Raw genomic sequence first — 27,584 nt, forward strand, 5'->3', positions numbered from 1 at the left:
CGAGTGCAGTCGATAGTCGATCGAGAAATGTACAACCCATGCACAGATGCAGTTCTAGGCACAACCCTGTATGTACGATGAGAAACTACAGTGTATGCCAAGTGCCAGCGCAGGACGTGCAGGCGCAGGTGCCGCGGGTTATGCATGAGCCATGCCATGGAATCTGCCATTAGGCGTGCGATGCGAATCATTTCCGCATTCTTGGTCTCTGCCAAACCCGCGCATAGGCATCGTGTCTCGGGCTGAAACTTGACAATTGTGTCTTGGTCATTGGGTGAGGCCACGAGTGGGATCCCATGGACGTGGTTTGGGCGGTTTGCGGTTTGTGGTTAGTTCGATTTTGGGGAATGCTGTGGGGGTGGGGATGACAGTTTCTTGCATGAATCTCGCAATTGTTCATGTACGATGTAGGCTAGTAGATTTGGCCTTTGGGGTTCACCGCTGCTTGAGGACCTGCATTTGCAAGAGTGTTTCTAGGGATGATTCGTGTTGTGAAGCGGTATCCCTTGATTTGTGTCCAGCTGGCTTTGTAGACCGATTGTTTCCCGTGGAGAAATTGGGGGAGACCGTGAGTCTGGACTCCTTTGGCTTATTCAACCTTTCAGCTTGTTGAGAACTTTTGAAATGATCGCGATGAGCTTCGATGAGGTTCTTTTATGCTTTGTATAACTATGCACTATGCATTTGGTGGTGATAATGCAGTCTCCTCGTACGCACGGCGGATCAGTGCTGACGGCTTTGGTGCATTGACTCGGGGGTGTATCTGCAGTGCTCTGTGTTATGTAGAAAGATCTGAACGTACTTTGAAGCGTGGTTGATGCAGTATGCTGACTCCCGTTCATGTTCATGTAGGGTACTGGGGTTCCTGCGATGGACCGCCGTCATATCGTTGGATCGTATCTGTTATCCGCAACGCGATATATCCAGCGAGGTATGTCGACATCGAAGCTTTGGTAAAGTATATGTAACCATGTCGGCAGTTTGCTATATAACATCAGCGCTTCAAGCTTAAATTTTTCATGTGCGTATCCAGGCCCCGAGGCTCCTGGCACAGAGCTCACCCAGCCAAGTGTTTTTAGGTGGTCATATATTCATACTCAGACTGATATAATATACATCTACCTACCACATTCCAAGGTTGTTGAAACTTGACATGAATCATGAAATGAAAGTTATTTGTTCAGTAGATGACAATGCTAAGTCAAACACTCAATGGATATCCCGACAAAACTATATATACCCAGCCCAACCCACGTTTATCATGAATTTTTTACATGCGTATTCTCATCACAAGGCACAGTCAGCAGAGCTGATATGAATTCATCGCTTACCAGCCTGAGTGAAGATCTGTTGCCAAATATCAACCCATTGCTGCTGCTTATAAGACAGTGGACGGTGGGGGTTGCGGAATGTGTTCGATAGGATTTCGCGCAAGCGAGTGTGGAGGATTTTCAAAGCCAACATGGACTTCCAGTCCCGCACAGCGAAGCGGATGCGATTCGCATCGATGGAGACGACACCAGAATACATCTGCAGATAGTGTTAGCATTGTCAAATTCCCATAGTGTGAAAGCTTGATTAGCAGGTCTCTTACCTTGAACTCGGCATCACCACACAGTAGCGCGATGGCGAAGTCGTCAACCGCACTTGTGTCATGAGCGTTCAGATTGCGATTCCGCGCCTGCATGATGTGGTAGTATGACAGCCACTTGATGGACTGATCCGCTCGCTTGTTGATTGACGTCGCGTGCAATGTGATCGTTTGGTTGTTGCCGACGTTGCGCCAGCCTTTGCCTTCGCGCGTGAGGAGCTTCGGGTAGAAACTCCATGCGATGACAGAGTTGATTACAACGTCGTTGTTGCTGTTGATGTCGAAATCCTCGGGGATGATGAAGAATTGACGGTTCCGACTGTTGGAGCGCGCGCTGTGATTTTGATAAGTTAAGCGAGATTGTAATGGGTTTGATGCCAACTCACCGATTGAGCGCTGCCTTCTGGGCGCCATCTAAAGTCAGTAGGCCTGCATCGACAATTGATGTCACAAGCTGCATTTTGATATCCTCGATGCCATTGAGTGTCTGTGGGCTGAGGAAGTTCTTGCGACAGAAGGTGAATTCGTTGGAACCTGGTGTGCTTCGAATGCGCCTCCAACTGCAGTAGGCATTGTAAACCGTCAAAAGGTCAGAGTCACCTACAGCTGTTAGCATTCACTTGAATTTCAGATGTTCTCACAAGCATACCTCTTCGGAAAGTCAATCGTGCTCCATCGCGCTGTGAGTTAGACCCAATGGCATTGACGAAAGGTGATTTTGACGAGAGAATAGCCGCAATGCTGACGGTCGCATCCAAGCAGCGGAAGAAGGCTCCGTGGATGATCATTTTGCCCAAGAAGACATCAAGAGGTAGCTTGGCTAGTTGTGTTCCAAGAGCAGTCAAACTCTCGTTGCTGGTCAAGGCTTTGACTTCCTTCAGGGAATCAATTGCCCGACGAATGTTTTTAGACGAAGGCGGATCAAGAGCCTCAAGGAGCGTCTCCTCAACTTCTCCAAGCTTGCAAATCTTCACCCGAAGCACGAGATCCTGCAAAGAAAGTCGGAGCAGCTCAGGAGTCTGCTGTGCCGCCATGAGCTTTTCATGCCGATGCTTAGTGAACAAATGGAAACAAATGCCATTCTGCACGCGACCAGCACGACCGCGACGCTGCTTGGCATTTGCGCGCGAGATGAAAGATTCGACGAGCCGAGAAAGTTGGCGTCTCTCGTCAAAGCGCATCATCTTCTCCTTTCCGGCATCAACGACAGCCGTGATATCCGGAATGGTAATACCTGTCTCTGCAATGTTTGTCGCGATCACAATCTTCCTCGTGCCTTCTGGGGGCACGTTAAAAGCCTTTTCTTGTTCATCGCTTGCAATGGAGGAATGCAGCGCGTGCACAATCCAGTTCCGTTGGAACATTGGCTCCGCGAGGATTTCATCGTTCAGGCGACGGATCTCTGCTAGTCCAGGCATAAACACAAGAATCGCCTTGCTGTAGTGCTCCATTTCCGGTGCGGTCGCAATTTTGATCAGCAGCCTCTTGATCAATTCGTAGTCCAATCTGTACTCGTCGATGTTGATGATTGTCTCCTTCGTCTGTCGAGAGTACCCGTCGAGACTGGCTTGAAGACCACCTGAAGTGTCAGCGTCCGCAGGCGGGTCATCCATGTCGTCCTCTAAAACTGTGTGTTGGTCCTCTTCCGACAGACGGTAGTTTGTCATTTCAACTGCGTCCTCCAGAAATTTCATTTCCACGGGGAAGGTTCGGCCTGGGATGTTAAGGATTGGCACACCACCAAGATACGTTGAGAAGCGCTGTGCGTCAACGGTGGCTGACATGAGAATAAGCTTCAATTCGGGGCGCTTCTCCATCAACCGTCGAAGTACGATGAGAAGGAAATCACTGTCAATTGTGCGCTCGTGGACTTCGTCAAGAACGACATGAGTGATATCTTGGAAGTCCTCGGGGCGCTCCAGCATCCGCACTACCACTCCTGTAGTTCTGTAGATAGGTCAGTTGGGCGGCCATGGAAGAAAATACGGGGAACAAAACATACGCATAGATTAAAGGCGTGGACTGAGTGAATTTACTCTCCAACCTCACTGCGAAACCAATCAAAGATTTGTGAGTGCCAACGTCATTCTTGCTCTCACCCAGCTCTTCGCTGACACGTCGAGCAAGGGAAATGGCGGAAATTCGACGCGGCTCAGTCACATAAATCTTGCAAGGTCGGCCTTGAGTCATCTCGTGCTCCAAAATGAAGGACGGTATCTGAGTACTCTTTCCGCTACCTGTTTCACTGCAGATGATGATAACGCGAGAATCGTCAAGTGTGTCCAAAATCTCATTCTTGAAGCCCCAAATGGGAAGCTGCATTCTGCCTTGCACCATGCGGTTATATGAGGACGTCGATGACTTTGCAGCCCAAGCTTCCTTCAAATGATCATTGAAGCCAAAATAGTTGTCGCGACCGGTGCCCTTGACCGGGGTGCCCGGCTTGCTTCCATTTCCGTTGCGCTTGCGGAAATTGTCAGATAGCACAACGTCATCTTCAAGCGTGCTTGGGTTTTCTTCAACCAGACGTTTCAAGTCTGTGAGGGTGGCCATGTCAATAGCATCCTGCTGAGTCTTCTGCAGAGTAGCCAATTCCGTTGACAGATCCCTCCAGGCCGTTGGAAGACGCAGGTATGATTTGCCCTCCTTGGAGTTCTGCGGGAACAGGATGAACAAGGCCAGAGTTGACACATAGTTCTCGGCTTGTTGTGCATCCGGTGTGACAATGGCATCCATGGACACAAATGTAGCAAGAGCATTTGACTTGTGCGTGACAGAGTCCACTGCTAGTAAGAACGGTACCTCCTGAGGCTTTGACCACCGCACCTCAACAGCCTTCCTGTTTGAATGACTCGAAGAGGAAAGATCTTGGTAGACAATTTTACAAGAAGAATCTCTTGATTTGCAAGTCTCTTCCAGCACTCGGCGGGGACTCAGACCAGTCGATTTTCCAAAATCACGCAGCGTGAATGAAGCCTGGGTCTCTGGAGCAGGGAGACCCAAGATCGACTCTGGTTCCTCCGGTTCAGCCTCGAACATACCACCAAGAGCATCTTCCATTCCTTCAATCTCAAGCAGAGATGGGTCTATCTCTTCGGAGATTTCAGGTTTTGGTTGAGCTTCTTCCGCGGTCGGAGCACTCTTTTTCTTCCTGTCCACTGGGCGTCGGATGAAAGTGGCATCTTTTCGAAGCTCATCCAGCTTCTGCTCCCACAAGTACTCTGCTTCTCGGCGCTCGAAGAGGACATCTCTTTCGATCTTAGCGATCTTCCGTTGGATTTTGGTAGACTCTGGGTCGGCAGACAATGGGTCGGCCGATGCGTTGGCACCCCGACCCTTCTTCCCCTTTCCGGGGCGATCGAAAAGGTCCGGCTCGAGGCTATACAGCCGAACTTGTAGGTCTAGCCACTCAGGAACCATGTCATCTGGGTCGACCGAGCTGTCTGAGTCGTATGAGACAGGCGTCGCAACTTTTTCGGCTTTCCAGTCCGCCTTCTTGTTTCCTTTGCTTGATGATGTGATAGGAGTCGATGACCCGGAGGGTTTGAGCTCTGATAAGAGTTAGCACGATACGGCGACGCTCGTTTTGAAGCGAATGGAGAGCTTACCAGGCATCCATGAGGTAACGGTATCTGTGTCTTTCAGTTGACGAGTGTTAGTCTGCGTATATGAGGGAAGCTCTTTCTTGTCGCTGTGTACAGCCAACCACTCTAGCGCCTCCTCGAGATTCCATACAACATCCCGACCGGCGCTGGTTGAGTTGCCGGCGAAGTATTGCAGAACATGCTTCAGTGCATCTTCAACGCGATTCTCGGGGAAATCAAGTTTGAGTAATGTCTCCTTCAGTATCCAAAGCTTGCTGTACAGCTCATCTTCAGAGCCAGCTTGCCTGGAACTTGTTTTTGCACTTGTTGCGAGGATTTCATGCTCTTCGGCGTTGTAATAATCGAAGATTGTATCCTGTATCTCTGCTGGTAGCCACTCAAGCAGGCCCAGTGTGACAGACTGCTGGCGGAAGACTCGCCGTTCGTTCTCCAGTTTTGTAGCTTGTCGTGCTGCGTCATTTTTGCACTTAGTGGCATATTTTTCCACAAATATTTGAAGCTGCGCTTCTTCAAGGTGTTTCTCAAGTTCCTCCGGTGTGTAATTTTGCAAGGAAGGCGTCGGATCTGGCGCGCTGGCGTCTGTGGTACGCTCTTTGGTGCGTGCGGATTGCGGCTCGCTTTCCGGTGTAGCCTTCGACTCCTCGGTGGCCGGAGATTGGGTCTGTGTTGCCTCCGGTTTAGGCTTTGATGGCATGGAGACTGTCGCAAAGCCTCGAGCCGGATTGGAGGCGGGCTTCTTCTTTTTCTTGTTGTTCGGCGGCATTTTGCCTTATTTACGGCGGATGCGGCGGAGGGGACTTGAAGGGACGCTCAAAGTCAGCGTGAAATGGAAAAGAGAGATTTTCTAGAGAAAACCAGATGCGCAATACTTACCAAATGGTGGTTGAGGAGTGTCCAGAACGAAGAGTCGGCCATGGCTGTTGAATGGCGGGATGCAAACCAGCTCCCCACACAAAACTCTTATGACAGCATTCCTAGCCCACTTCACCACTCTCTCACTTATCAACCAACCCCCCTCTCCCTCCATTCCCCTGTATTGACCGCCGATCATGGATGGGATTCCATGGGACCAGGTCAAGGCCGGGGATCTGGATGCCTTGCGGGTCGCGCTCCTCTCGAGTTCGACCTCGCGCAGGCTCCGGGCCCTGCAAGATCTCCGCGACAAGAATGGTAGCGTGATGATGTCCGATACGCCCAGGCTATGTACTAACTGTTGATCTACTAGGGTCTGAACTATCTCCGGAAATCCATCAAGAGGTCCTAGATCTACTTTTCCGAACATATCCTTTATATGTCGATCGATCCTCCCGCCAGGCGGTCCAGCAATGCCTCCGCTCTCTCCTCCGCACCCCCAATGCGACCGAACACTTGAAGTTCCTTACACAGAAATTGAAGGCCGAGGCAGCCCGACCGGGTCTGGCTTCCGCTTTTGCATTTGTGTTGCTGGAATGGTGCTGCATCCTGCTACAACAGGCCAGTGAGGACCAGAACACACCACTTGCCATTGTGTTAGACTTGATCACGGTGGTTGGCAAGGCGTTGGAGAACTGCCTTGCGCACAACCCAAAGCCTGCAGTAAAACAATCCGCTCTTAGGGTAACAAGACGTGCTCTGCGCGCCGTGTTCTCGTCTGAAGCATGGGGCGCCGATGCAGTGCGCCAGTCTGTCACCCAATTGACGGCCGATTCTACTGCGTCATACAAGAATTCGCCTATCCTTGGCGTTGTCAGTGGAGTGTGCGCACGACTTGCGGACAAGAAGGCAACGCTCGAGGAGTCAAAGAAGTCTATTCTGGCATTCTATATTAAAGAAATCGTGAGCTCAAAAACTGTTGTGCCCGCACATACGGCCAATGGTTTGGCCGATTTCTTCGCCTCATTTGTTACGTATGAAGATGTTGCTACCGAATTGGTGCCTCCTATGGAGAAGTCCATGCTGAGAGCCCCAGAGGTGGTCCTTAGTGGTGTGATCCCGCCTCTGTGTGCCTCTTTGCCCGAAGAAATTGATATTTCAGAGCTGGTGCAAACCCGCCTTTCCAAGCACCTTCTTGCCAGCATGAAGTCCAACAATCCATCCATCCGCCAAGGCGCAGCTGATTCCTTTGGGTCGCTGCTTACTCGTTGCAAAACAGACGCCTTGGTCTTGAAGATCACTGGTGAGATTATGGGTCCCTTGAAGACTAACAAAATCACCGGCGCTGAGCATCGTGTTGCCTATGCCCAGGCGATTGCGGCTATTCCTTGTTCCGCAAATGTTTCAAAAGACATCATTCAAGGGTTCGGTCCCGTGTTCACACGAGAGTCCAACGAGCCAGCTCTGGAAGAAGAGATTAGATCCTTCAGCAAGCACCTTGCCTATCTTATCCAGTCTAAGGCTAAGATCAGCGATGATGTTACAAGCACAATTGTCAAAGGTATCTCCGATAAGCGAGTGCCTTTCCGCAAAATCTGGCAAACCAGCGTGGGAGAAGTGCTTTGGAGCTCTGACCTTGACGCGCTGAAGAGCGCTGAAGTCGAGCCCCTCGCCACCAAGTTCCTTGCCAAGATGAAGGATCTGTTTGGAGAGGTTGCCTCCAACCCGCTTCCCTCCGCTTCAAGTGGAGCGCTGCCGTCAGCTTATCTTTACCTGGCTCTGTTCCACAAGGTGTCCGATGTTCAAGGGTCTTCCAAGGCCGCTTGGGATGAGCACGTGGCACAGTCAATGACTTTGAGCCCCAAGCCATCGTTCATGCTCAACCCAAGAGTATTCTCGAAGCTGGCCTCCAAGGAGGAAATTCAATGGCTTGTCAGGGCATTGGCTGCTGTCGCATCCGGTGCCAAGTTTGTGAGCGCCGATGAGGCGTCCAAGATTGCCTGGGCTCAGGCCTTCATCTTTAGCATTGTCGCCCCTGCCATCCCATCTAACTTCAGAGAAGCTTCCGCAGAGACACTATCTCGCGTTTACTTGACGGACGTGGCGTCTTTCGGTTCCATTTTCGTCCAGGCTCTTTGGGCTTGGACTCTTGCTTTCCGGACGGCGGACAAGGAGTCTGCAGCCCACTCTGCTGGCCCAGGCAGCGAACGCCTTTTGCAAATGGTATTAAGGGCTCTCTGCCCATCCAGCGATGTCGTGCAAAAGTCTAGCATTTCCTCCGCCGATCTCCAGGTTCAGCTAATTGATATTCTCATTCTGAGCCGGCCAGAGTTGATCCCCGGTGCTTCTTGGATTGCTCTGTGCTTGAGAACAGGAACTGATCCTGGTGAACTTGTTCGCGCGCACCCTGCCAAATGTATCGAGCAGTTGGTCCAGGTCAACGCCGATCCAATTCAATCAGCCGTGCCCAATGTCAACCCAGCCGTTTGGACTGCCGCAGCTGAGCTGGCATTCGTCGCGCCAGACGTCATGATCCCCCGTCTCGTTGATCAGATTAAACACGACCTGGATGGTACTCGTCTCTCCAAGTTCACGGCTACGGACGCTGCCATTTCACGTACCCCGGAAGGCACCGCTTTCGTTGATGTGCTCAGCAGCAAGTCGAAGCAGCCTGCTTTCGACAAGAACACCAAGGACTATGATACCCTGAAGTGGGAAGAAGAGCTTCGAGCTCAACTAGCCGAGAAGAAGGGACAGGCACAGAAGAAGCTGACTCCTGAAGAGCATGCCAAGGTCAAGGCCCAACTCGCCAAGGAGGCTAAGATTCGTCAAGATGTCGTGGAAGAGGTCAAGCGGATTGAGCGGGGTGCTGGTCTTATCCATGGCCTCGCAACCGGGCCTACCAACGATGTCTCTGGATGGATCAATGCTGCCGTCACTTCTCTGCTGTCGCTTGCTCAAGCTGGTGCTGGCTTGTTTGTCGGCGATGTCGTCTCTCGCGCTTTCATCACCTGTGCTGATGAGGTCTCATCTCGTCTAGGTAACCTGCGCTCTTTCGTCGGCATTGCTACCCTGCGAGCCATTGGAAACACCAACCTTCCCTCTGACATGGAACTGGAGCCTCTCGGAGAACTTGTCACAAGAATCCTCTACCGTCTGCGCTTTGCTTCTGAGCAGCGTCCCTTTGACACTACATCTCTCGCCTACGTTCTCCCTCTCATCTTCCAAGTTCTGACTCAGAACGGCATCCAGGAAGCTAAGGGCGAAGAGGAAGGCACTCAAGTCCTCTTGGCTCTAGAGTTCCTTTCTTTCCACTCTGGCTCCTTTGCTGACACCCGTCTTCCTCGCGTTGAGGTCTTGGAGCAACTGCTTTCCGCTATGCAGAGATACACTCAGCACTACAAGATTGTCAAGGATACGCTGAATGACTTCTGCAGGTGCATCTCTCCTAGCATCAACAGCAATGAGTTGGAGACGCTTCTGCGGGGCACCATTGTCGTCGAGGCTTCTGTCCGGACAACTGTGCTTCAAGTTGTCGAGGCTGAGATTGATTTGACCGATCTTGATTTCTCCGAACACATCTGGCTCGCTTGCCACGATAGTGTGGAGGAGAACGCTGAAATCGCCGACACAATTTGGGAGGACAATGCTCTCGAAGTGGACGACAGCTCTTACAGTAAGATTATCAAGTACTTGGAGTCCAAGGATGATCAACTCAGAGGTGCTGCTGCTCGCGCCCTGGCTCATGCCATTGAATTTGACAAGAGCAAGTTTGTTGGTATTCTGTCTGAACTTCAAGCCAAGTACTCGGATGAGATCAAGCCCAAGGCCCCCGAAAAAGATGCCTACGGAATGCCCAAGAAGGTGGACGTCTCAGACCACTGGGAGGTTCGCAGTGGTATTGCCCTCGCTTTTAGTGCCATGACCAATCAATTCGATGGCGAGCAAGGTGTTTCCTTCCTGCGTTTCCTCATTGAGCAGGGTCCTCTGCTTGATGGAAATTCTCGTGTCCGAGGTCAGATGACTGAAAGTGGTAAGTCTGTTATCATCCAGCGTGGCCAGGCCAAGGTCGAGGAGATGATGAAGCTGCTCCAAACCACTCTTGAAACCTCTGACAAAGACACTACGACCTCTGATCTGCTGAATGAGGCTGTCATCGTGCTTTATGGATCTGTGGCGACTCACCTCAAGGCAAATGATCCTCGCTTGCAGACTGTCATCAAGGAATTGCTCTCGGCCCTCGATACGCCTTCAGAATCTGTGCAACACGCTGTCTCCGAATGTCTTCCGCCATTGATCAGATCCTCTGGTTCCAAGGCCAAGGAGTACGTTGAATCTCTGATTCACCGACTTTTCAATGCCCCCGACTACCCTCCTCAGCGTGGTGCCGCCTACGGACTTGCAGCCGTTGTCTGTGGGCGGGGTGTCTCAACCCTGCGCGAATTCCGTGTCATGAGTTTGCTCAAGGAAGCTACCGAAAACAGAGCCCAGAAGGAGCAACGACGTGGTGCTTTGTTGGCGTTCGAGCTTCTTGCCATGATTCTTGGACGCACCTTCGAGCCTTATGTGATTCAGATTGTGCCCCAACTTCTCGGTGGCTTCGGCGATACCAGCATTGGTGTCCGTGATGCCTGCCTGGACGCCTCGAGGGCATGCTTCCAAAACCTCAGCTCCTACGGTGTGAAGGAAATTCTCCCTACCCTTCTCGAGGGTCTGGATGACACACAATGGCGTAGTCAGAAGGGTGCCTGTGACTTGCTCGGAGCCATGGCCTACTTGGATCCTCAGCAGCTTGCAGCCAGTTTGCCCGATATCATCCCTCCTCTGACTATTGTGCTTAATGACACTCACAAGGAGGTTCGTAACGCAGCGAATCGCAGTCTTCAGCGATTCGGTGAGGTCATCAGCAACCCCGAAGTCAAGAGCTTGGTTGGTGTGCTTCTTAAGGCTCTCAGTGACCCTACTAAGCACACAGACGAGGCCCTGGACTCTTTGATCAAGGTCTCCTTTGTGCACTACCTGGATGCCCCCTCGCTGGCCCTTGTCACTCGTATCCTCGAGCGTGGTCTCAGTGACCGATCCAACACTAAGCGCAAGTCTGCCCAAATTATTGGCAGTTTGGCTCATCTCACAGAGCGCAAGGATCTCATTACTCACTTGCCCATCCTTGTGGCTGGTCTCAACCTGGCCATCGTTGATCCAGTTCCCACCACTCGTGCTACTGCCTCCAAGGCCCTTGGTTCGCTTATCGAGAAGCTTGGGGAGGATGCTCTGCCTGATCTTATTCCCAACCTCATGGCCACTCTCAAGTCTGATACTGGCGCTGGTGATCGTCTTGGATCTGCTCAAGCCCTCTCCGAGGTGCTCGCAGGACTGGGTACTACCAGACTTGAGGAGACTCTGCCTACCATTCTCCAGAACGTGTCCAGTGCCAAGGCTTCTGTTCGCGAGGGCTTCATGACACTCTTCATCTTCTTGCCTGCCTGCTTCGGAAACAGCTTCGCCAACTATCTCAGCAAGATCATTCCCCCTATTCTTGCTGGTCTGGCCGACGATGTTGACGCGATTCGTGAAACTGCCCTCCGTGCCGGTCGCTTGCTCGTCAAGAACTTTGCCCACAAGGCCATCGATCTGTTGCTGCCCGAGCTGGAGCGTGGATTGGCTGATGACAGCTACCGCATTCGTCTCAGTTCCGTCGAACTGGTTGGTGATCTTCTCTTCAGTCTTACTGGTATCTCTGGTAAGAGCGAAGACGAGGAAGAAGAGGAAGAGGCTACCCAGGCCGGTCAATCCTTGCTGGAGGTTCTCGGAGAAGAGCGCCGCAACAAAGTCCTTTCTGCGTTGTACATTTGTCGCTGCGATACCTCTGGACAAGTCAAGAGTGCCGCCCTTGGTGTCTGGAAGGCGCTTGTTGCCTCTCCCAAGACCCTCAAGGATATGGTTCCCACATTGTCCCAGCTCATCATTCGCCGCCTCGGATCCTCCAACATGGAGCAAAAGGTCATTGCCAGCAATGCTCTCGGAGACCTTATCAAGAAGGCTGGAGAGTCTGTGCTCAATACTTTGCTTCCCTTGCTTCAAGATGGTCTTCAAACTTCGCCCGATGTGGACGTCAAGCAGGGTATCTGTATCGCTCTTCGTGAGCTCATCACTGCAGCATCCCCTGATGCATTGGAGGACTTCGAGGAGATTCTCATCGCGACTGTTCGCGTGGCTCTGGTCGACAATGACGAGGACGTCCGTGAAGCCGCTGCTGAGGCCTTCGACTCCTTGCAACAGATCATGGGCAAGCGAGCTGTGGACCAGGTCCTGCCTTACCTTCTTCACTTGCTGAGGAACGACGAGGACGCCGAGCAAGCCTTGTCAGCCTTGCTGACGCTTCTTACGGAGCAGACTCGTGCCAACATCATCCTTCCCAACCTCATTCCCACCTTGCTTACAGCGCCTATCTCTGCCTTCAATGCCAGAGCTCTGGCATCATTGGCCGAGGTTGCTGGTTCCGCTATGACAAGAAGATTGCCTACCATCCTCAACTCCCTCATGGATGGCATCATCGAGGCCACCGACGAGGAGCACCGAGAAGAGCTCAACACTGCCTTCGACACAGTATTGGTGTCTGTGGACGAGTACGATGGCCTGAGCGCCGCCATGAGTGTGATGATCACTCTTGCCAAGCACGACGACCACCGCCGTCGCTCTGCTGCCGCTCTCCACCTGACCAAGTTCTTCGCAGAGGCCGAAATGGACTTCTCGCGATACTACCAGGACTTGATCCGCGCCCTCCTGATCTCGTTCGACGACTCGGACAAGGACGTCGTCAAGTCGGCATGGACCGCCCTCACTGGCCTTATGTCTCACATGCGCAAAGAAGAGATGGAGGCCCTGGCTATTCCCACCCGCCAGATCCTTCGTCAAGTTGGTGTCGCTGGCGCGGATCTGCCCGGCTTCAGCCTGCCCAAGGGTATCATGGCAATTCTGCCTATCTTCTTGCAGGGTCTTCTCAACGGTACTACCGACCAGCGTACTCAATCTGCTCTGGCAATGTCCGACATCATCGACCGTACTCGTGCCGAGTCATTGAAGCCTTTCGTTACTCAGATCACTGGTCCGCTTATTCGTGTCGTGTCAGAGCGTTCCGTGGACATCAAGTGTAAGTTGCTACATTCTATCGTATGGTGGTGGTTGTATGTACTAACTGGTTCTAGGCGCCATCTTCTACACTCTTAACAAGCTGTTGGAGAAGATTCCATTGGCTGTCAAGCCATTCTTGCCCCAGCTCCAGCGTACTTTCGCCCGTGGTCTGGCCGACACTACTAGCGAAACTCTGCGCAACCGTGCCGCCAAGGGTCTTGGTATCTTGATCACTCTGACACCAAGAGTCGACCCGCTTATTGCCGGTATGTCTCAACATGTTTTTCAGTTTGTGATGTGGCTTAGCTGACTTTTTCTCCTAGAACTTATCACCGGATCCAAGACTCCTGATCTTGGTGTCAAGAACGCCATGATGAAGGCTCTCCAGGAGGTTGTTGGCAAGGCTGGTGGCAACATGAGCGAAGCATCTCGACAAGCCATTCTTGCTCTCATCGACGACGATTCCAGCGACCAGACTGGTAAGAACATCAACACGGCCTTACCAAATTGGTGCCTGCTAACACATTGCTAGATTCGGTTGCTATTACCAACGCCCGTCTCCTTGCTGCGCTTGTGAAGGTCCTTCCCGCCGAAAGCTCAGTTCCCCTTATCAAGTATGCATACAACTATCCATCTCCGGTTGAAGTAAATTCTAATTTGTTTTTTTAGGAACCGCATCCTCAGCGGCGCGCTCTCTCACGCCTCAATCCTTGGCCTCAATGCTCTTCTGGCCGAATGCCCTGAGGTCCTGAATGAACACTTCGCGGCCGAGCTGCCCACTGTCATCTGCCAGGGTATCGCCAACCAGGATGTAAGTGATATTACCCGTTGCCGTACATGGCTCCAAACTGACCACGCAATAGCCCTTCATTTCCGATAACAGTGCTCTCGCTGCCGGCAAGTACCTCTTGTCCAACGATGGCGACCATGCCTTTGAGTCCAGCAAGGCCATCTTCGAGGCGTTCGTTCCCGCCATCCAAGTCGGCAGCCCGTCCGATACTCGTCGCTTGACTTTGGTGGCTATCCGAACTGTCAGTCGACTCCACCCCGAGTTGGCTCGTCCTCACTTGGCCCTTCTCGCGCCGTCTGTCTTCGCTGGTGTCCGTGACCTGGTGATCCCCGTCAAGCTGGCAGCCGAGGCGGCCTTCCTGTCCATCTTCTCGGTGGTCGAGTCCGACAGCGAGGTGTTTGACAAATACATGGCAGGACCGGGTGCATCTTTGCCCCCAGGCCCCAAGCGCAGCATGTCTGATTACTTCAAGCGTATTGCCATTCGATTGGCTACACAGGCACGTGAGCGTCGTGAGGCTGAAGGTGGTGAAGGTGGATTGGGACTGTCAAATGACGAAGTGGATGATGAGAAGGAATTGTGGAGCATCGGCAAGGTTGATCTTGGAGATGCCTTTGGCGAGGAGTGATTATTTGTGCATCCAAGGAGCATCTAGCTGTCCACTGTAGATACTATACCCTTGGGTTCTTTTACGTTAGTTATGTTAGTCGTACAAAAGTTATGCATATGTTGTACATTCCAAGGTTATGGAGAGATTCTTAAGCTTGCATCGTCAATGATGATCATAGTGAGAATACGGAGTGCTCCATACAGCTAGTATCTATTCTCTTCCAGGACTAGTCAGCCTGCCGGTGGAGTGTTGGAGCATCTACTGTCGATCCTTAGCCCAAATGGGAATATACCCGCACGTGACACTGCTTGTTCTGTATGATCACGTGCCGCGGTCATAAAGGGCTATGACGATTACGCTATTCCGAGGATAGATGTTTGAGCGGAGTGGAATCGAGTAAAAACAGTGAATTGATCTTCTTGAGCATATCAACTATCATAGCAGCTCAATTCACTGCCCAGCTTCCCCGGATTGCAAGATCATCAAATTTGATACTTCCCGTTTCGGACTAGTGTTAGGGTATGCACCCTTGGCCCTCTCCGCCTTCCCAATTCACCGAGCACACTTTCGCTTAGCCCACGGCTGACATAATCTGGCCCGCTGTGCCCTCTCAAACTCTCACCGTCGGGATTTCTCAGTGCCACGAACATCATCCGCCAACGACCGTCGATACGCCGACATCAAGATGTGAGTGCCATCTCCAGCTCCTGTTCCAAAGCAAATCAAAAAATGCACACCCGTGTGCTGCCTCGACATACACCCCCAACTCCTCGTGGACCGATAAATTTCAGTGGAGGAGACAACTTCGTGATCTGTGTGATGCTGACCGGGCCTCCCACCACAGGGTCAACCTTACCACCCAGAAGCGCCTCGCCGCCTCCGTGGTCGGCTGCGGCAAGCGCAAGATCTGGCTCGACCCCAATGAGATGAGCGAGATCTCCAACGCCAACTCTCGCCAGACCATCCGCAAGCTCGTCAGCGATGGCTTGATCATCCGCAAGCCCGTCACCATGCACTCCCGCGCCAGTGCTCGTGAGCTCAACCTTGCCCGCCGCGAGGGTCGTCACCGTGGTCTGGGTAAGCGTAAGGGTACCAAGGACGCCCGTATGCCCAGGTATGCAACACCCACTCCCCCTCAAACCCAATCCGCCTACTCCAGCCATCACCGAGATGCTATGGATTCCGGAACTATGCAAAGATCATTGTACTGATCAGGTCTTTTTTCACTATCTAGCCAAGTCCTCTGGATGCGCCGCATGCGTGTTCTCCGTCGTCTGCTCGTCCGCTACCGTGCCGCCGGCAAGATCGACAAGCACCTCTACCACGAGCTCTACCACCTCAGCAAGGGTAACACCTTCAAGCACAAGCGTGCCCTCGTTGAGCACATCCAGAAGGCCAAGGCTGAGCGTCAACGCGACCGTGTCCTGAAGGAGGAGATGGACGCTAAGCGTGCCAAGAACAAGGCTCTCCGTGAGCGTCGGTTGGAGCGCAAGGAGGCCAAGCGCGATGCTCTGATCAACGAGGAGTAAATCTGATACAAAAATTCAATTACCCTTCCGTTGTTTGATGCTCTTTTTTCTCGCGACGGTGCGGAGGTTGGAAACGGTTAACTTCTGGGTTGGATCCGGGATTCGAGGCTGCTCCCGATATCGAATCCAGGTCGGCCTTCGGCGTCTTCCTGTAGTCTAGATTCTGTTGTGACGACCCTCTCCCTTTCCCGTGTTTTCTGATTGCACGGGGCTTTCGTTCTTGGTTTCTTTTCGGAAAATATGGGGTATGGGAAATAGGAAGACGATGATGATGTGATACTCAAGCTATTCTTGTCTAAAACGTAACGAGAAAGCAAAAGGAAATCTTTTTTTACTTCACCAAAACATCAAAAAAGCAGCCTCTTCATCTACACTTGCGATCTGATATATTGCGGCCCTGGGTGTAGATCGACCTGCTCGTAGTTTTGATGCGATATGATCCATGCATGTAATATTGCACTTTGCGAGACAGCTCTCATGCTATTTCGAGCTCTGTCATGACTCGGTTTGTTCCGTTAGATCACCCGTGGACCTTTTAACATAGTCTGACTTCATGCCATGCTTCGTTTGATGAGCCACTTTATTCTGGTGTCGTGGGTCATACAATTTATGGGTCTTGTGGCACTGCCCAGCCCTGGAGGTGTCTGGGGTCTTGTAGTGATAGCTTCTAGAGCTTCCATGCATATCACATACCTCACTATTTCATTTATCACTCTCGATGTATCTTTTTCTTGGCCTATGCTGATTTCGCTGTGATGCCTACCTAGGTAGAAGCCAGATTCTGAGAGCTGTAGGACTAGTACTCCGAGCTAGGGTTTAGAGACCTCGGGATATATATTGTGTACCTTTCAAGGTTCCCTGGTGACCCCATTTCAATCCTATACCTACCCCAACTTTCCACTACGTTCCAAGACTGTTATTTTTATCTGGATCCATAGACACTGTGTACATACGAATGGGATAGACGTGTCTTTGACGAAATGTTGCTAATTATGGTTGACATAAAGGAGAACTGCCTTTGTATTGAGGATCATCCCCACCCCACAAAGATTTCGAAGTCAATTCCAACATTGGAAAGCCCATGTAAATAATTGTCTCAGCAGAGAGTTTTTTCGAAATTGGGGAAGAGAAAAAGAAAGAAGCGACAGTTTGTTGTGGGTTTGTGAAGTGCACACAGACTTTTGGAGGTATGTACTTTCAATCAACGTATCAAGGCTCAGAGTCGGCATCTCAAATGCCTAGGTATAGGAGGTTCCAGGTTCGCCACAATGATCATGTCTATTGCTGATCACAGGATTCGTCTGTTGGACTCAGACTCATTTGTTGGACGTTGGACTCTCAAATGTCCTGTCCGTAAGAAAACTGATCAGGAAGCTCATGACCTGACACATATCGCGCAAAGGTTTTCAGTGCCGATTTGTTCAGATACTCTCCGGACAAGGGCCAGAATCTTTGCGCCTCAGCCTTTGCGGTGACATCACTTAGCTCCAACCGGTTGGCTTTGAGATATGATAGCAAGAATCGAAAGTATAGATATCGGCACTGAGGCCGGCTCTCAGAGAGAAAACTCAAGACGCGATCGTTGAGGTCCTGTATAATCATTAGTCTGTGCTCTTTGATCATGGACCTGAAAGTAAAATGATAGAGAGAACCGACCTTCACTCTGATGGTTTGACCTGATTCTCTCTTGTACACAAAGTCCTCATTTTTCGACTCATCCAATACCACACATTTCCATGAGCCTGGAACGGGGCCCGTGGCACGAGTTGGAACAATGCCAATGACTCCTTCTTCAAGCAAATATTTAACAGGCTTGACCAATGATAATGCTGTAAAACGTTATGTTAGATTGCTCTCTCTTCTCTAGTGAAAAGGACTTCCTTACCATTGCGTGGATCAGACAACAACACATCGTATTGAACCCCAAAAATCTGAGACACTTCTGCCTGGTCCATTGTCTTAGGTACCAGATAAGCTACCGTGATTGAAGTCTCAGGTATAAAAAGTCCCAGGACGTGACAAAAAGATGAGCCCCTCTCATACTCAGTTGCCCAATTGTAGTATCGCACCACCCCCATCCTGGTTACTCTTTGGTTGTGGATGTGTTTGCGAACCCAGGCTGGTGCGCCCTTACCACGTGTGGCAGTTGCATCCGCGTCTGTTCTCACAGTCACATGTGTGCGTGTCTTCTCGACAAGCCCACTATCCAAGGGACCGGTGATGCTTTTACGCTTGACATCGTTCAAGTTTGCTTCGATTGATGACCGCTGTCGCTTCATCACATCGATAGTGTTTGAAGTTTTCCTGAGTCTGTTCAGAACAGGTCCCATCTCTGTCTGAAAGGCATCGTTGCTGAGTACTCCAGATGTTGTGATCTCCACAGGTCCATCTTGGATGCAACTGATATACTCCATCTCATCTTCGAGTGCAGCGATAGTGGCGTCGAGGAACTCGGATGTACGTGAGGGCGATGAGCCTTGCACAACATGATATAACTTCGAGGAGTGGCAGATTGATATCTCTTCATGACCACGCAACATGTGACGGCGGTTTTCTGGAAGGAGAGCGGAAAGTCTCTCCGGGACTGGTAAAGAGATCATATCCGACATCTTGGAAGATAGATAGTAATGAAGAGGGCGTTGAGTTGTTAGAGTGAAGATGAAGGGAAGAGGAAGAAGAGTGGATTCAAAGGAAGGAGGACTCTTAAGGTTGTCTTTCCATTACCATGGTTTCCTGGGCAAGTACGTCTATTCCTCTCTTCCTATTCCGAATGCTCCTATTCTATTGGTCTACTTCAAACTTCAGTTTGCACTAGATTGACCGCGGGAGCGAACTTTGGTTACCTACCGACACTCAGGCACCCGTGGACCGTCGATACAATGACGTGACGTTAGCTGATGGCAGCTTGATGAAGATCAAGTACTTGCTATGGAGATCTCAAGAAAGAGAGAGAAAGGGAAGAAAAGAAGGAGGCAGTGAGAGCGAGAGACCTACTCCCTTTGCCTCTCGTCCCAAATGATCCCTTCTTCCTAACCTGACACCCAATGATCAAAAGGCTCTCCCTGGTGTACCCCTTCTCTGATCCTGATATACACCTCAAACAGCGGTCAATTTTCGATTAACATTCCAGAAGACGCCTCCTGAGGTCTGATATCAGAAGGCACTCGGATAGAAGAACCCTGTTGTAGCCACATGGACGGGGGTTTCGGAGTTTCTATAGTTTTGATCCACACTCAGTTTGATTACTTTAATTCCCCGTTGATCGATCAGCTGAGCATTTCCATGTGTGAGTGTGAGTACTATGTGACCCTCTGTCACCGGTGTTTTCTTCACGTAAAATATCAAAAGATAGCAGAAAAGATGGTGGAAAAGACAGTAAAACCTTTCATGATTTCTATTCTCAATTATCTTTGAGTCTTTCTTGGTCTTTGGCCTGAATTTTCTATATTCTCTTTAAGTTTATATTTTGTTATAATAGCTCCGATACTATCGTTCAACGCACATAAGCAGTAAAGGCTGCTCCGAGGGGTATATTTTGCTACTTATTGAAGCATATCAAGCACACCGCATTTCCGCGGTGTATTCAAACTGACAGATGTCTCATTCAGTAAGGTATAGTCTAGACACATCTAGCGCATGATCATTAGCGAAACAGTGGGGGACCTGGAACATTCTGAAGCATTGTGGGTTTTACCGGTCTCTTGGGGTTCTGAAAATTGAGACATCGCCGGGATTCTAAGGTTACAGTATTTAAAAGACTAAACCGAAGTTATAATAGAAGTAGACTCCAGGACTTCGATGGAGCGAAAAGGAAACACGAGTTGGGCAACAACGTTTGATAACAAGCTTTGACTTTGTTCTTCTTCTTTGCCCGTTTGGGAAATTAAGATTATCATACTGGGGACTGAAGAGCGGTGAAGAAATAAGCAAACGAGGTGGCTTTCTCGAGCCTAAGAGATATTCTCGTAATAATAAGCTGATAGTAAGAATAATGAGCTAAGAATAATAAGAATAATGATGTGAATCCATGTTCAAGATCAGAAAAGTCACTCCTCCCATAAGCAGCCCGAACCCTCAACTCCAAACTCCTAATAGCAAGCACACCAGGGGAATCACAAGAGACAAAATGAACATAGTAGTCGTGACATCTTCAAGTCGTAAAAAAAAGGCGAAACATGACGTATGATACGAATCAAACACCTCAGGGCACTAGAATTTAATGCCCCACGGCGTTGGAACAGGAACGGGTGGCCGATGCGCACTCGGTGGGGGCTCCAGATCAAACGGGTTACTGCGCATACTATCGTGTTTCGAAAGTTCCCCACGTTCCAGATCCCAATACTCCTGTAATCCCAAACCACCATCCCACGAAGACGTAGAGTAGAAGGAAGCCACCCGAGATGCAGGAATGTCAGAGGGCGGGAAACCGGCTGCGAAGTTACTTGGCTGCTCACGGCGCCAGTACATGCTATCCAGTGACAGGTCGGGATTTGAGTGGGCGGCGAGGACGGGGCGTATTGGTGGTGGAATTGGGCCGGAGATGGTCGGAAGGGTTGGGGATGAGTGGCGGGTTGAGCTGATGGAGGGGCGCAAAAGATGTTGTTTGATACCGCGTTCTGGGGAGCGATTGCGTCGAAGGCGGAATAGGATGGCGAGGAGGAATATCAGGACGGCGGTACCGCCAATCACGCTCCCGACTATGATGCCGGTTTTGGTGGAGGGGGAGAGGGATGAGTGAGGTGACGCGTTTGAGGTTGCGTTCGTGACGACTCCTGTCAGTGGGGATGTTGTTGTTTGAGGCGCGTTTGACGTTGTGGTTGCCATGGTTGTCGTGGGTGAGCTGGTTTTGGGACTTGGGGAGATGGTTGCTTTGACTGTAGATGGAGAGTCTCGCGATGTACGTGAGCTGGCCAGTGACAATGTGGCAACGATACTGCTTGAGATGTCGGTGTACGAAGATTCAGTGGTTGAAGTTGGGTGATATTCCATTGGACTCGACAGCGGCGATGTAGTTGGGCTTGGTGCCGGCGAGATGTCCGTGGTGGTAGAAGTTGAACTAGTTGGCACTGCAGTGTTGGATGATGAAAGCTCAGTCGTCTCAGTCGACACAGTCGTCAAGTTTTGCGATTGCGACGGAATAGTACTGGTACTCGACGTGACGTTTGCGCCGGTCAATGTAAACACCCACGTTGGACGTACGGTCTCCGTTTGGACTGCCGTGACGGTCACCATCGTATACGGGTCATACTGCGTCCGGAAGCCTGGGCTTGCAGAGACTGAAAAGACACTCGACATGCCGCCCAGGTCCCAGCGTTTATCAGGACGCGATTTGGCCCAGATCTGATTGGAACATGGAGACGGTGCAGAAGTCTCTCTTTGTAGACTGTAGGCTGTAGACCGCAGACCGACAAAGCAAAGCTCTCAAGGCTAATTCTCGAACTCTCCCAGGATTAAATTTCACCTCCAGTTCATATAGTTTCCCGATTGACCTTGACCTTCTCTCAAAGTGTATCACGTCAGATACGAGGCCGGAGGGTTTTATAGAAGAGAAGAGAGGGAACAAAATTCAGACACCCTCAGACCTAAGACAAGAATTAGAAACCCCATCATTCCTAGAACTCTCCCTCTCTCTTTCTTTTTCTCCAAGACAATTTTTCAAAATTTTGACTTCAGGGGTCGTCTCTCATTTGTCTAGACCCCGGCGCTTCTTCTGGTGCCTGAGTGGCAGTCCACACCATCAACCCCTCTCTTGTGACAGATGAGCGCTTAGTTCGCCCTCCCACGCCAATAACGGTCATCTTCAATGTAGCCTTGAACAATGTGATACCAAGGGTTTTTCTGCACAATCTCGTCATTGGCTTTTCCTGACGAAACAGGGCGGTTTCGGGTTTAGCGAGAGTCTCAAAGTTGGTATTTGGACTGGTCCAACCCTCTAGGGTTTCACGTTTAGCCTATTTGGGTGGAACATGCTCAGTAGTACTGCAGATATGTCGAGTAGCGTGGACTGAAGAAGACTGAAGATGCTGAGGGATGTTCGTCATGAGAACCTAACACTGCCTTCTTTGGGCGGGTCATGTGACCGGTGAATAACCTCACGTAGGCAATCACTTAGTATAGCACAATAGTGCTTGATATAGGGTATTATGATATTGAATATAGGTTAGTACTATATCATTATCTTATAATAGTACAACAGTATATCAATAGGCCAATATACTACTATGATTGTGGGAGATGAATCTCGGGATCTCGACAGTATATACGGAGTAGTGTCGACCCTGAATGTGACTAAACTCGATGACCCCTTGAAGACTCAGGAGACCTGCAAGATCAACGAACCCTCAATAGGCAGAATAGGTCGAACAGATACATCATCCCCCATAGTCAACCCCTATGGTTCGCAAGTACCTATACAAAGTAGGAAATGGGTATAATGTTGACAGTCACGCACATGTCCCGGATTCCCCACCTGCAAAAGTCCCCATGTCTCTTTCATCTACGAACTTCTTGCAACCATCCTCCATTTTCCCCTTGTTCTCTTTGCATTTCTCCCAATTCTTAATTTGATCTTCACCCTCACTTTCCCTGACTTCGTCTCGGTCCTCTCGGTCCTTCGTTTCCGTTCCCCGCATGGGAGGGTAGTTTGCGATCGTGCTGCATTAGATCGCCATGTTTGGCTGGGGTGCTGGGCTGGGTAAGCATATCTCATCTAATCTGTTCAACCTCTCTGTTTCAACACTACCCCTCGATCCTCTCCCCCCCCACCCCCACACTGTGCTGGCCCCTTGGCAGTCGGGATCAGGAACCTACGCCACCGACTCAAGGTCGCGTGGAATGTGGCGCATGACAGCGTAATCCCAGACTGCCACGCGAGCTCCAATTCATGGAGGATACAACATCTCTTTGATCGAGCACCGACTAACACCCTGCTTGCAGCCTTTCCCTCCGCCACTTCGGAGCCGGAGAAGGAACGAAAACCCCCGCGGACCCGACACCACTCGATTTCCCGGTGTATAACCTCCCCAATGTCGCCTCCAATGAATCCGACTCGAGGCTTACGGAGATGTCCGATCTCCTCGCCGATATCAAGCGCCCGCAGGACATCACCATGGAACGCTTCAGACCCTTGAATCTACAGATGGACACAGACGTGCCAGTCAGCCGCATGATCCCCGAAGACACCTCACACCCTACGGCCCCGCTGCCATGGGAAGATACCTCAGAGCCAACGGAAGACAACCCCAGACCTCTGATGGGGAATGGGGCGCCGTATCCCCACAAGGAACGGTACGAGACTCTGCGGGGTGAGATGGAACTCGACAACGACGATACTTTCCGCGAGGTGGCTCGGCTGCAGCCGCGCCCCGGTCGTAGTCGAGTCCGCGTTACGCAGTCGAGGAAGTTCTGGACGGGATTGGAGCGCATGGCTCAATACTGGGATACCAGCTTAGACCATTACTACGAGCGCCCGGCAAGCCCCGAGGCCACACCACCGTCCGAGGAGGAACAGGCAAACGATACCATGTCGGTGGACGAGGAGCTTAAGATTCCAGACGGCCCTGGCGATGCAATGGATGTGGACGAGGCACGCACACTTACACCGGTCGACGATGCGGAAGAGGCGCGGCCTGCGCCTGCGGTGACCATGTACACCGGTCGACGAATCGGCAATGGCAGCGAGATGCCCGATGATACTCGGGACGAAACTGTTCGTGCCTTCGTCGAGATGGCTGCATGGCCCTTCGGATGTCAAGTGACCGTGCCAACGCTGGCGCCCCGATTGACTACCAAAAACCTCTTGTTCCCAGTCCGGCAGACGTTCCAGTCGTCACGGTCGCCGCGTGACCGCCAGCTGGCTCGCAGCGGTATGCTCGAGGGGCCCGTTCTGATCTCGCAGTGTCGACCCGAGACCTCTTTCCGAAATGCCAACGACGCACCAGGCACCGGCCTGGGCGAAGTGTGTGATCTCTTCCGCGAGGTGGGCGGTATGCTTCTTGCGGCGCAAGAACGAGCCCGCGAAGGTGCCATTGAGCGCCAGCCTGGTGAGGGCAAATGGTGGACCACGGCTCCTCGCTTTGGAGGTGCACCCAACGATGGCATCCTGGAAGATCTCATCAACAACGGACACGGGATGTCCCTGCCTGACTCGATGATGGAAGAAGCCCGCCCAGCCCCGGAGGCGAAGCGTCGCCAATTTGAGCACCCATTCGTCACTTCGCTGTCCCGGCGGCCCAGCGCCATGCGCAGACTCACCAGCAGTGAGAAATGGAAGATCCTGCAGCCCGGTCCAAGTCTGTGGGACAAACGCATGAGCTATATGCAGATAGGCAAGGTTCAAGAGTGTCCCTTTGACGATGTATGTTTCCCTCCCCTCATTTTTTTTTTTCCAAATCAAACCCTAACTGGTTATGCAGATTTACATGATCTCCTCGATCAACCACCACGTCGCAATCCTCCATCTTCGCGTCCACCGACGATACCTCGATATCCTGACCGACGGCCACAGCAGCTATCCCGCGGACTCTGGCTCGGACGAACAGCCATGGCACGTTCTGAAGCTGCAGCGGACCCGGTGGCTGGATCTGTTCGATGCGAACGATCGTATAGAAGCGCTGAGAGGTATCTGGCAGCTGTTCCACCACCAGCTTCGACTGACGCGTCGTGAAGGCGATGTCCCCGTTGCGATAGAACTTCCTATAGAGCATCTTCCTATAGAGATTTGATTGCTGGCGATGCATCCTGTACATACAGTGGTTTTTGTTCTTTTCATACCCATCTCAATGGCACTTACATTATTCTGGTTTCGTCTGTACATACTGGAGAGGTGGGGATTCCTTGATTACTTTCGGCATTTCGGTTTGGCGTCAATTTATTCTTGGTTTCTTACTCCATACATATCGCCTGTCTGTAGAAGCGCACTCACCGTATCCGCCTCACTCTGGCCACTGTACGGAGTACTCCCTCTTCCGTACTCCGTACTGCTTCCAATGTTCCAAAGTTATCCGCACTGCTTACTCCGTAACTATCTAACCCAATCCAACCACTTCTTCTCCATCCCCAGCCTCCCACCTCCATCCCATCCCGCACCCAAGCCCAAGCCCAAGCCCCCAGTACGAGTCCATCCGAACAAGCGTACTTCTGCCAACCTTCACACACGAATCCAAAGCCTCAAATTTCCACCCACGCACACATGACATCAAAATACCAAAAAGAGCGAAAGTGAAACCGGCATCGCCCGCTCCAGAACCCTCAAAATGTGACATATCGACGTGATAATCCTTCTAGCCTCGGTGGGTGTGGAGTCACCCACGCTTAGGCCTCTTTTATTTTCCGGACAGCACACATACACATACTCTGTTCCCTCAGTCTCTCTCTCTCTCTTCTGATTTCTGATATCTACTAATGATGGAGAAGCAGATCGGAATTGGAACATGTAAGAACAATGCTATTGACAACACCTGTATGAACCTTAAGCGAGATTGGATCGTCTGTCTGAGCGTGAAGTCTAATGCATTCCCGATCTGTGGGGATCCGACCTTCCCCCCGAACCTTCCAGCTTATGGGGTTTGCCAGTTTGTCTTGTGAGCTTGTATTGGCGTTACCGGTATTGCTCTGGTATGATGAATTTATTTTGTACAGAGTATGCAGGATGTGTGTGTTGTTTTCAGGTTTTATTAGGACGTGAGGTTGCCTCGCACATACTCCGTACTGTGTGTCGTCCCTGAACAAGAACCTGAGCAATACGGAGTTGTCTCGGCGCCTACTTCTTTCTTTCCTAGGCCACTTGAAGCTTAAAATTCCGAGTATGCCACCGAGGTCTAACCAGGAGTTTCCCAAGTAAAGTACAAGAGTCCGGCAGGCAGCGTGATAGCGTTTTCCAAATCCCACCAGCTGAGTGCCATGCACTTGACCATAACCTAGCATTGATAGCCTCAACTCTGACCCCCCCCCCAGTTTAAACCTCCACCCGCACTTTGCGCGACTAAATCCTGAAATCACACTGTAAAGAGACATCTGATCAACATCAAACATCGATTAGGAACCTAGCGTGGGAAAAAGGACGCCAGGTCTACGTACTTCATCCCCGAAAGGAGCCCCGGAATTACCCAATGGGGACCAACAAAAGTACGGTGTTTACCCGCGAGGTTGGATGGCCATGTGGAGGCTTTCGGAATCCTTAGGGACTAGCTAAGGTTTATGGAGGGTACTTTTGAGAGGGGGTCAAGCTACAAGTCAGAAGTTTGGAGATTTTGAAAGGTGGTGTGGAGTTGGTGATATCAGACTGAGATCGAGTTGAGATTGAATCGGTATCGACAATCTTGGAAGTAATTATTCCGTAAGGAGTAGCACAGTTTGATCTGAGATAATCTGTGTGGAATACGGTGTATATGGAGTAAAATTCAAGCTATCACCCCCCCCCCAGTCTACTGCCTAAGTAAGTAGGAAAGCAATCTGGAAAGAAGATAGGAACATGACTTGCGTGAATGGCGTGCAGAAGTGGACTGTGACTCCAGAATGTCGGATCAACTACCGGGCATAGTGTACGGAGAGCGAAGCAGGTCGCAGTCGGGATTGAAATCGGCAAGGCGCGAAGCTCGGCAGACTTGGTTTGTTCCTGTCTTTGTGTCCCAGGGGGGATCAGATTGCTTTTTGCATCTGGTCCAGTTAGCTATTCAATGGGACTGTGCTTTCCTGCCGAGGAGATTTGTACGTGCAGTAGCACAGTAGAGGTGGAGGGGGTGTGTAGATTGGATGTTGTGTTAAAAATCAGCTATGCAAGAACCCTGATTGATCTCCATTTGGCTTTTTCCCTTGCAGTGAACAGACCAGTGGTTCATTTCAGCGTTTGTCAAGGGATGCAGTGTAAGGAGTGGTTTCTGGATTAAACTTGCGGAGGGCTACAGTTGCAAACTTTTGCATGTGGGGCTTGGTCGGCTTTCGTTTCTCTCACACCGGAAGGCTCTGTCTGTATGTACTCCGTACTCCCGTACTGAGACTAGACCAACATAGTGCTGGATAATGATTCACAATGCACACCGTAGAGTCTGGAATCAACCACGTATATTTGAAAACTGAGACTCGACACCACATGCAGCGCCACGTGGAATCACTGAACGCCGCGATGCATCAGTTTCACACTTCACAGTGGCAACAGCCTACACTCGCTATAGATCACATTTCCATCTTGAAAACCGATTCATGTTGTGCATGCGGGGTAGGCGGAGAAACATCCACGTCCCCAAGGCGTACGGAGTACGCAGTACGAGAAATCGTTTGCAGACGGAGAATGTCGTGGCCCGCTGTCAGACTGTGGAGATGAGCAAGTGTTGGCTGAGAAGAGCTGAGAGGCTCATGAAGCGCAACATGCATAGACCCAGTCAAGAGTCAAGGATGGTGAAGAATGAGGCGGTCACATTTCAGCCGAGCCGGTATAACCGATCGGTGGTGGACGCACAAATCACGCGCTTGCATCGCC

The 27,584-nt window shown here is 51.0% G+C and overlaps 6 protein-coding genes across 6 annotated transcripts; 3 read left to right on the top strand and 3 right to left on the bottom strand.

The window, feature by feature from the left end:
- Positions 1 to 1,320: 1,320 nt before the first annotated feature.
- On the bottom strand, positions 1,321 to 5,959 carry N7506_001678 (putative ATP dependent RNA helicase; the record flags this gene model as incomplete). Its single annotated transcript, XM_056950974.1, has 6 exons — positions 1,321 to 1,530; positions 1,595 to 1,925; positions 1,978 to 2,191; positions 2,241 to 3,538; positions 3,594 to 5,142; positions 5,200 to 5,959. 6 exons carry the CDS (start codon positions 5,957 to 5,959, stop codon positions 1,321 to 1,323), a joined length of 4,362 nt encoding a protein of 1,453 aa, XP_056816889.1.
- Positions 5,960 to 6,245: 286 nt separating this feature from the next.
- On the top strand, positions 6,246 to 14,597 carry N7506_001679 (putative translational activator; the record flags this gene model as incomplete). The annotated part of the gene is made up of 7 exons (XM_056950975.1): positions 6,246 to 6,366; positions 6,422 to 13,198; positions 13,254 to 13,445; positions 13,503 to 13,658; positions 13,712 to 13,793; positions 13,849 to 13,990; positions 14,043 to 14,597. 7 exons carry the CDS (start codon positions 6,246 to 6,248, stop codon positions 14,595 to 14,597), a joined length of 8,025 nt encoding a protein of 2,674 aa, XP_056816890.1.
- Positions 14,598 to 14,896: 299 nt separating this feature from the next.
- Positions 14,897 to 16,108, top strand: N7506_001680 (60S ribosomal protein eL19; the record flags this gene model as incomplete). Its single annotated transcript, XM_056950976.1, has 4 exons — positions 14,897 to 14,912; positions 15,218 to 15,266; positions 15,424 to 15,693; positions 15,814 to 16,108. The coding sequence occupies 4 exons, from the start codon at positions 14,897 to 14,899 to the stop codon at positions 16,106 to 16,108; spliced, it is 630 nt and encodes a 209-aa protein (XP_056816891.1).
- A 1,338-nt stretch (positions 16,109 to 17,446) lies between these two features.
- Positions 17,447 to 18,717, bottom strand: N7506_001681 (uncharacterized protein; the record flags this gene model as incomplete). The annotated part of the gene is made up of 3 exons (XM_056950977.1): positions 17,447 to 17,698; positions 17,765 to 17,937; positions 17,994 to 18,717. The coding sequence occupies 3 exons, from the start codon at positions 18,715 to 18,717 to the stop codon at positions 17,447 to 17,449; spliced, it is 1,149 nt and encodes a 382-aa protein (XP_056816892.1).
- A 1,600-nt stretch (positions 18,718 to 20,317) lies between these two features.
- N7506_001682 (uncharacterized protein) lies at positions 20,318 to 21,403 on the bottom strand (the record flags this gene model as incomplete). The annotated part of the gene is made up of 1 exon (XM_056950978.1): positions 20,318 to 21,403. One exon carries the CDS (start codon positions 21,401 to 21,403, stop codon positions 20,318 to 20,320), a length of 1,086 nt encoding a protein of 361 aa, XP_056816893.1.
- Positions 21,404 to 22,777: 1,374 nt separating this feature from the next.
- N7506_001683 (uncharacterized protein) lies at positions 22,778 to 24,831 on the top strand (the record flags this gene model as incomplete). Its single annotated transcript, XM_056950979.1, has 3 exons — positions 22,778 to 22,802; positions 23,068 to 24,464; positions 24,523 to 24,831. 3 exons carry the CDS (start codon positions 22,778 to 22,780, stop codon positions 24,829 to 24,831), a joined length of 1,731 nt encoding a protein of 576 aa, XP_056816894.1.
- Between the last annotated feature and the right edge of the window lie 2,753 nt (positions 24,832 to 27,584).

The sequence above is a fragment of the Penicillium brevicompactum genome (assembly GCF_028827555.1).
Source record: "Penicillium brevicompactum strain IBT 35665 chromosome Unknown utg000001l_segment0_segment0, whole genome shotgun sequence".
Lineage (NCBI taxonomy): Eukaryota > Fungi > Ascomycota > Eurotiomycetes > Eurotiales > Aspergillaceae > Penicillium > Penicillium brevicompactum.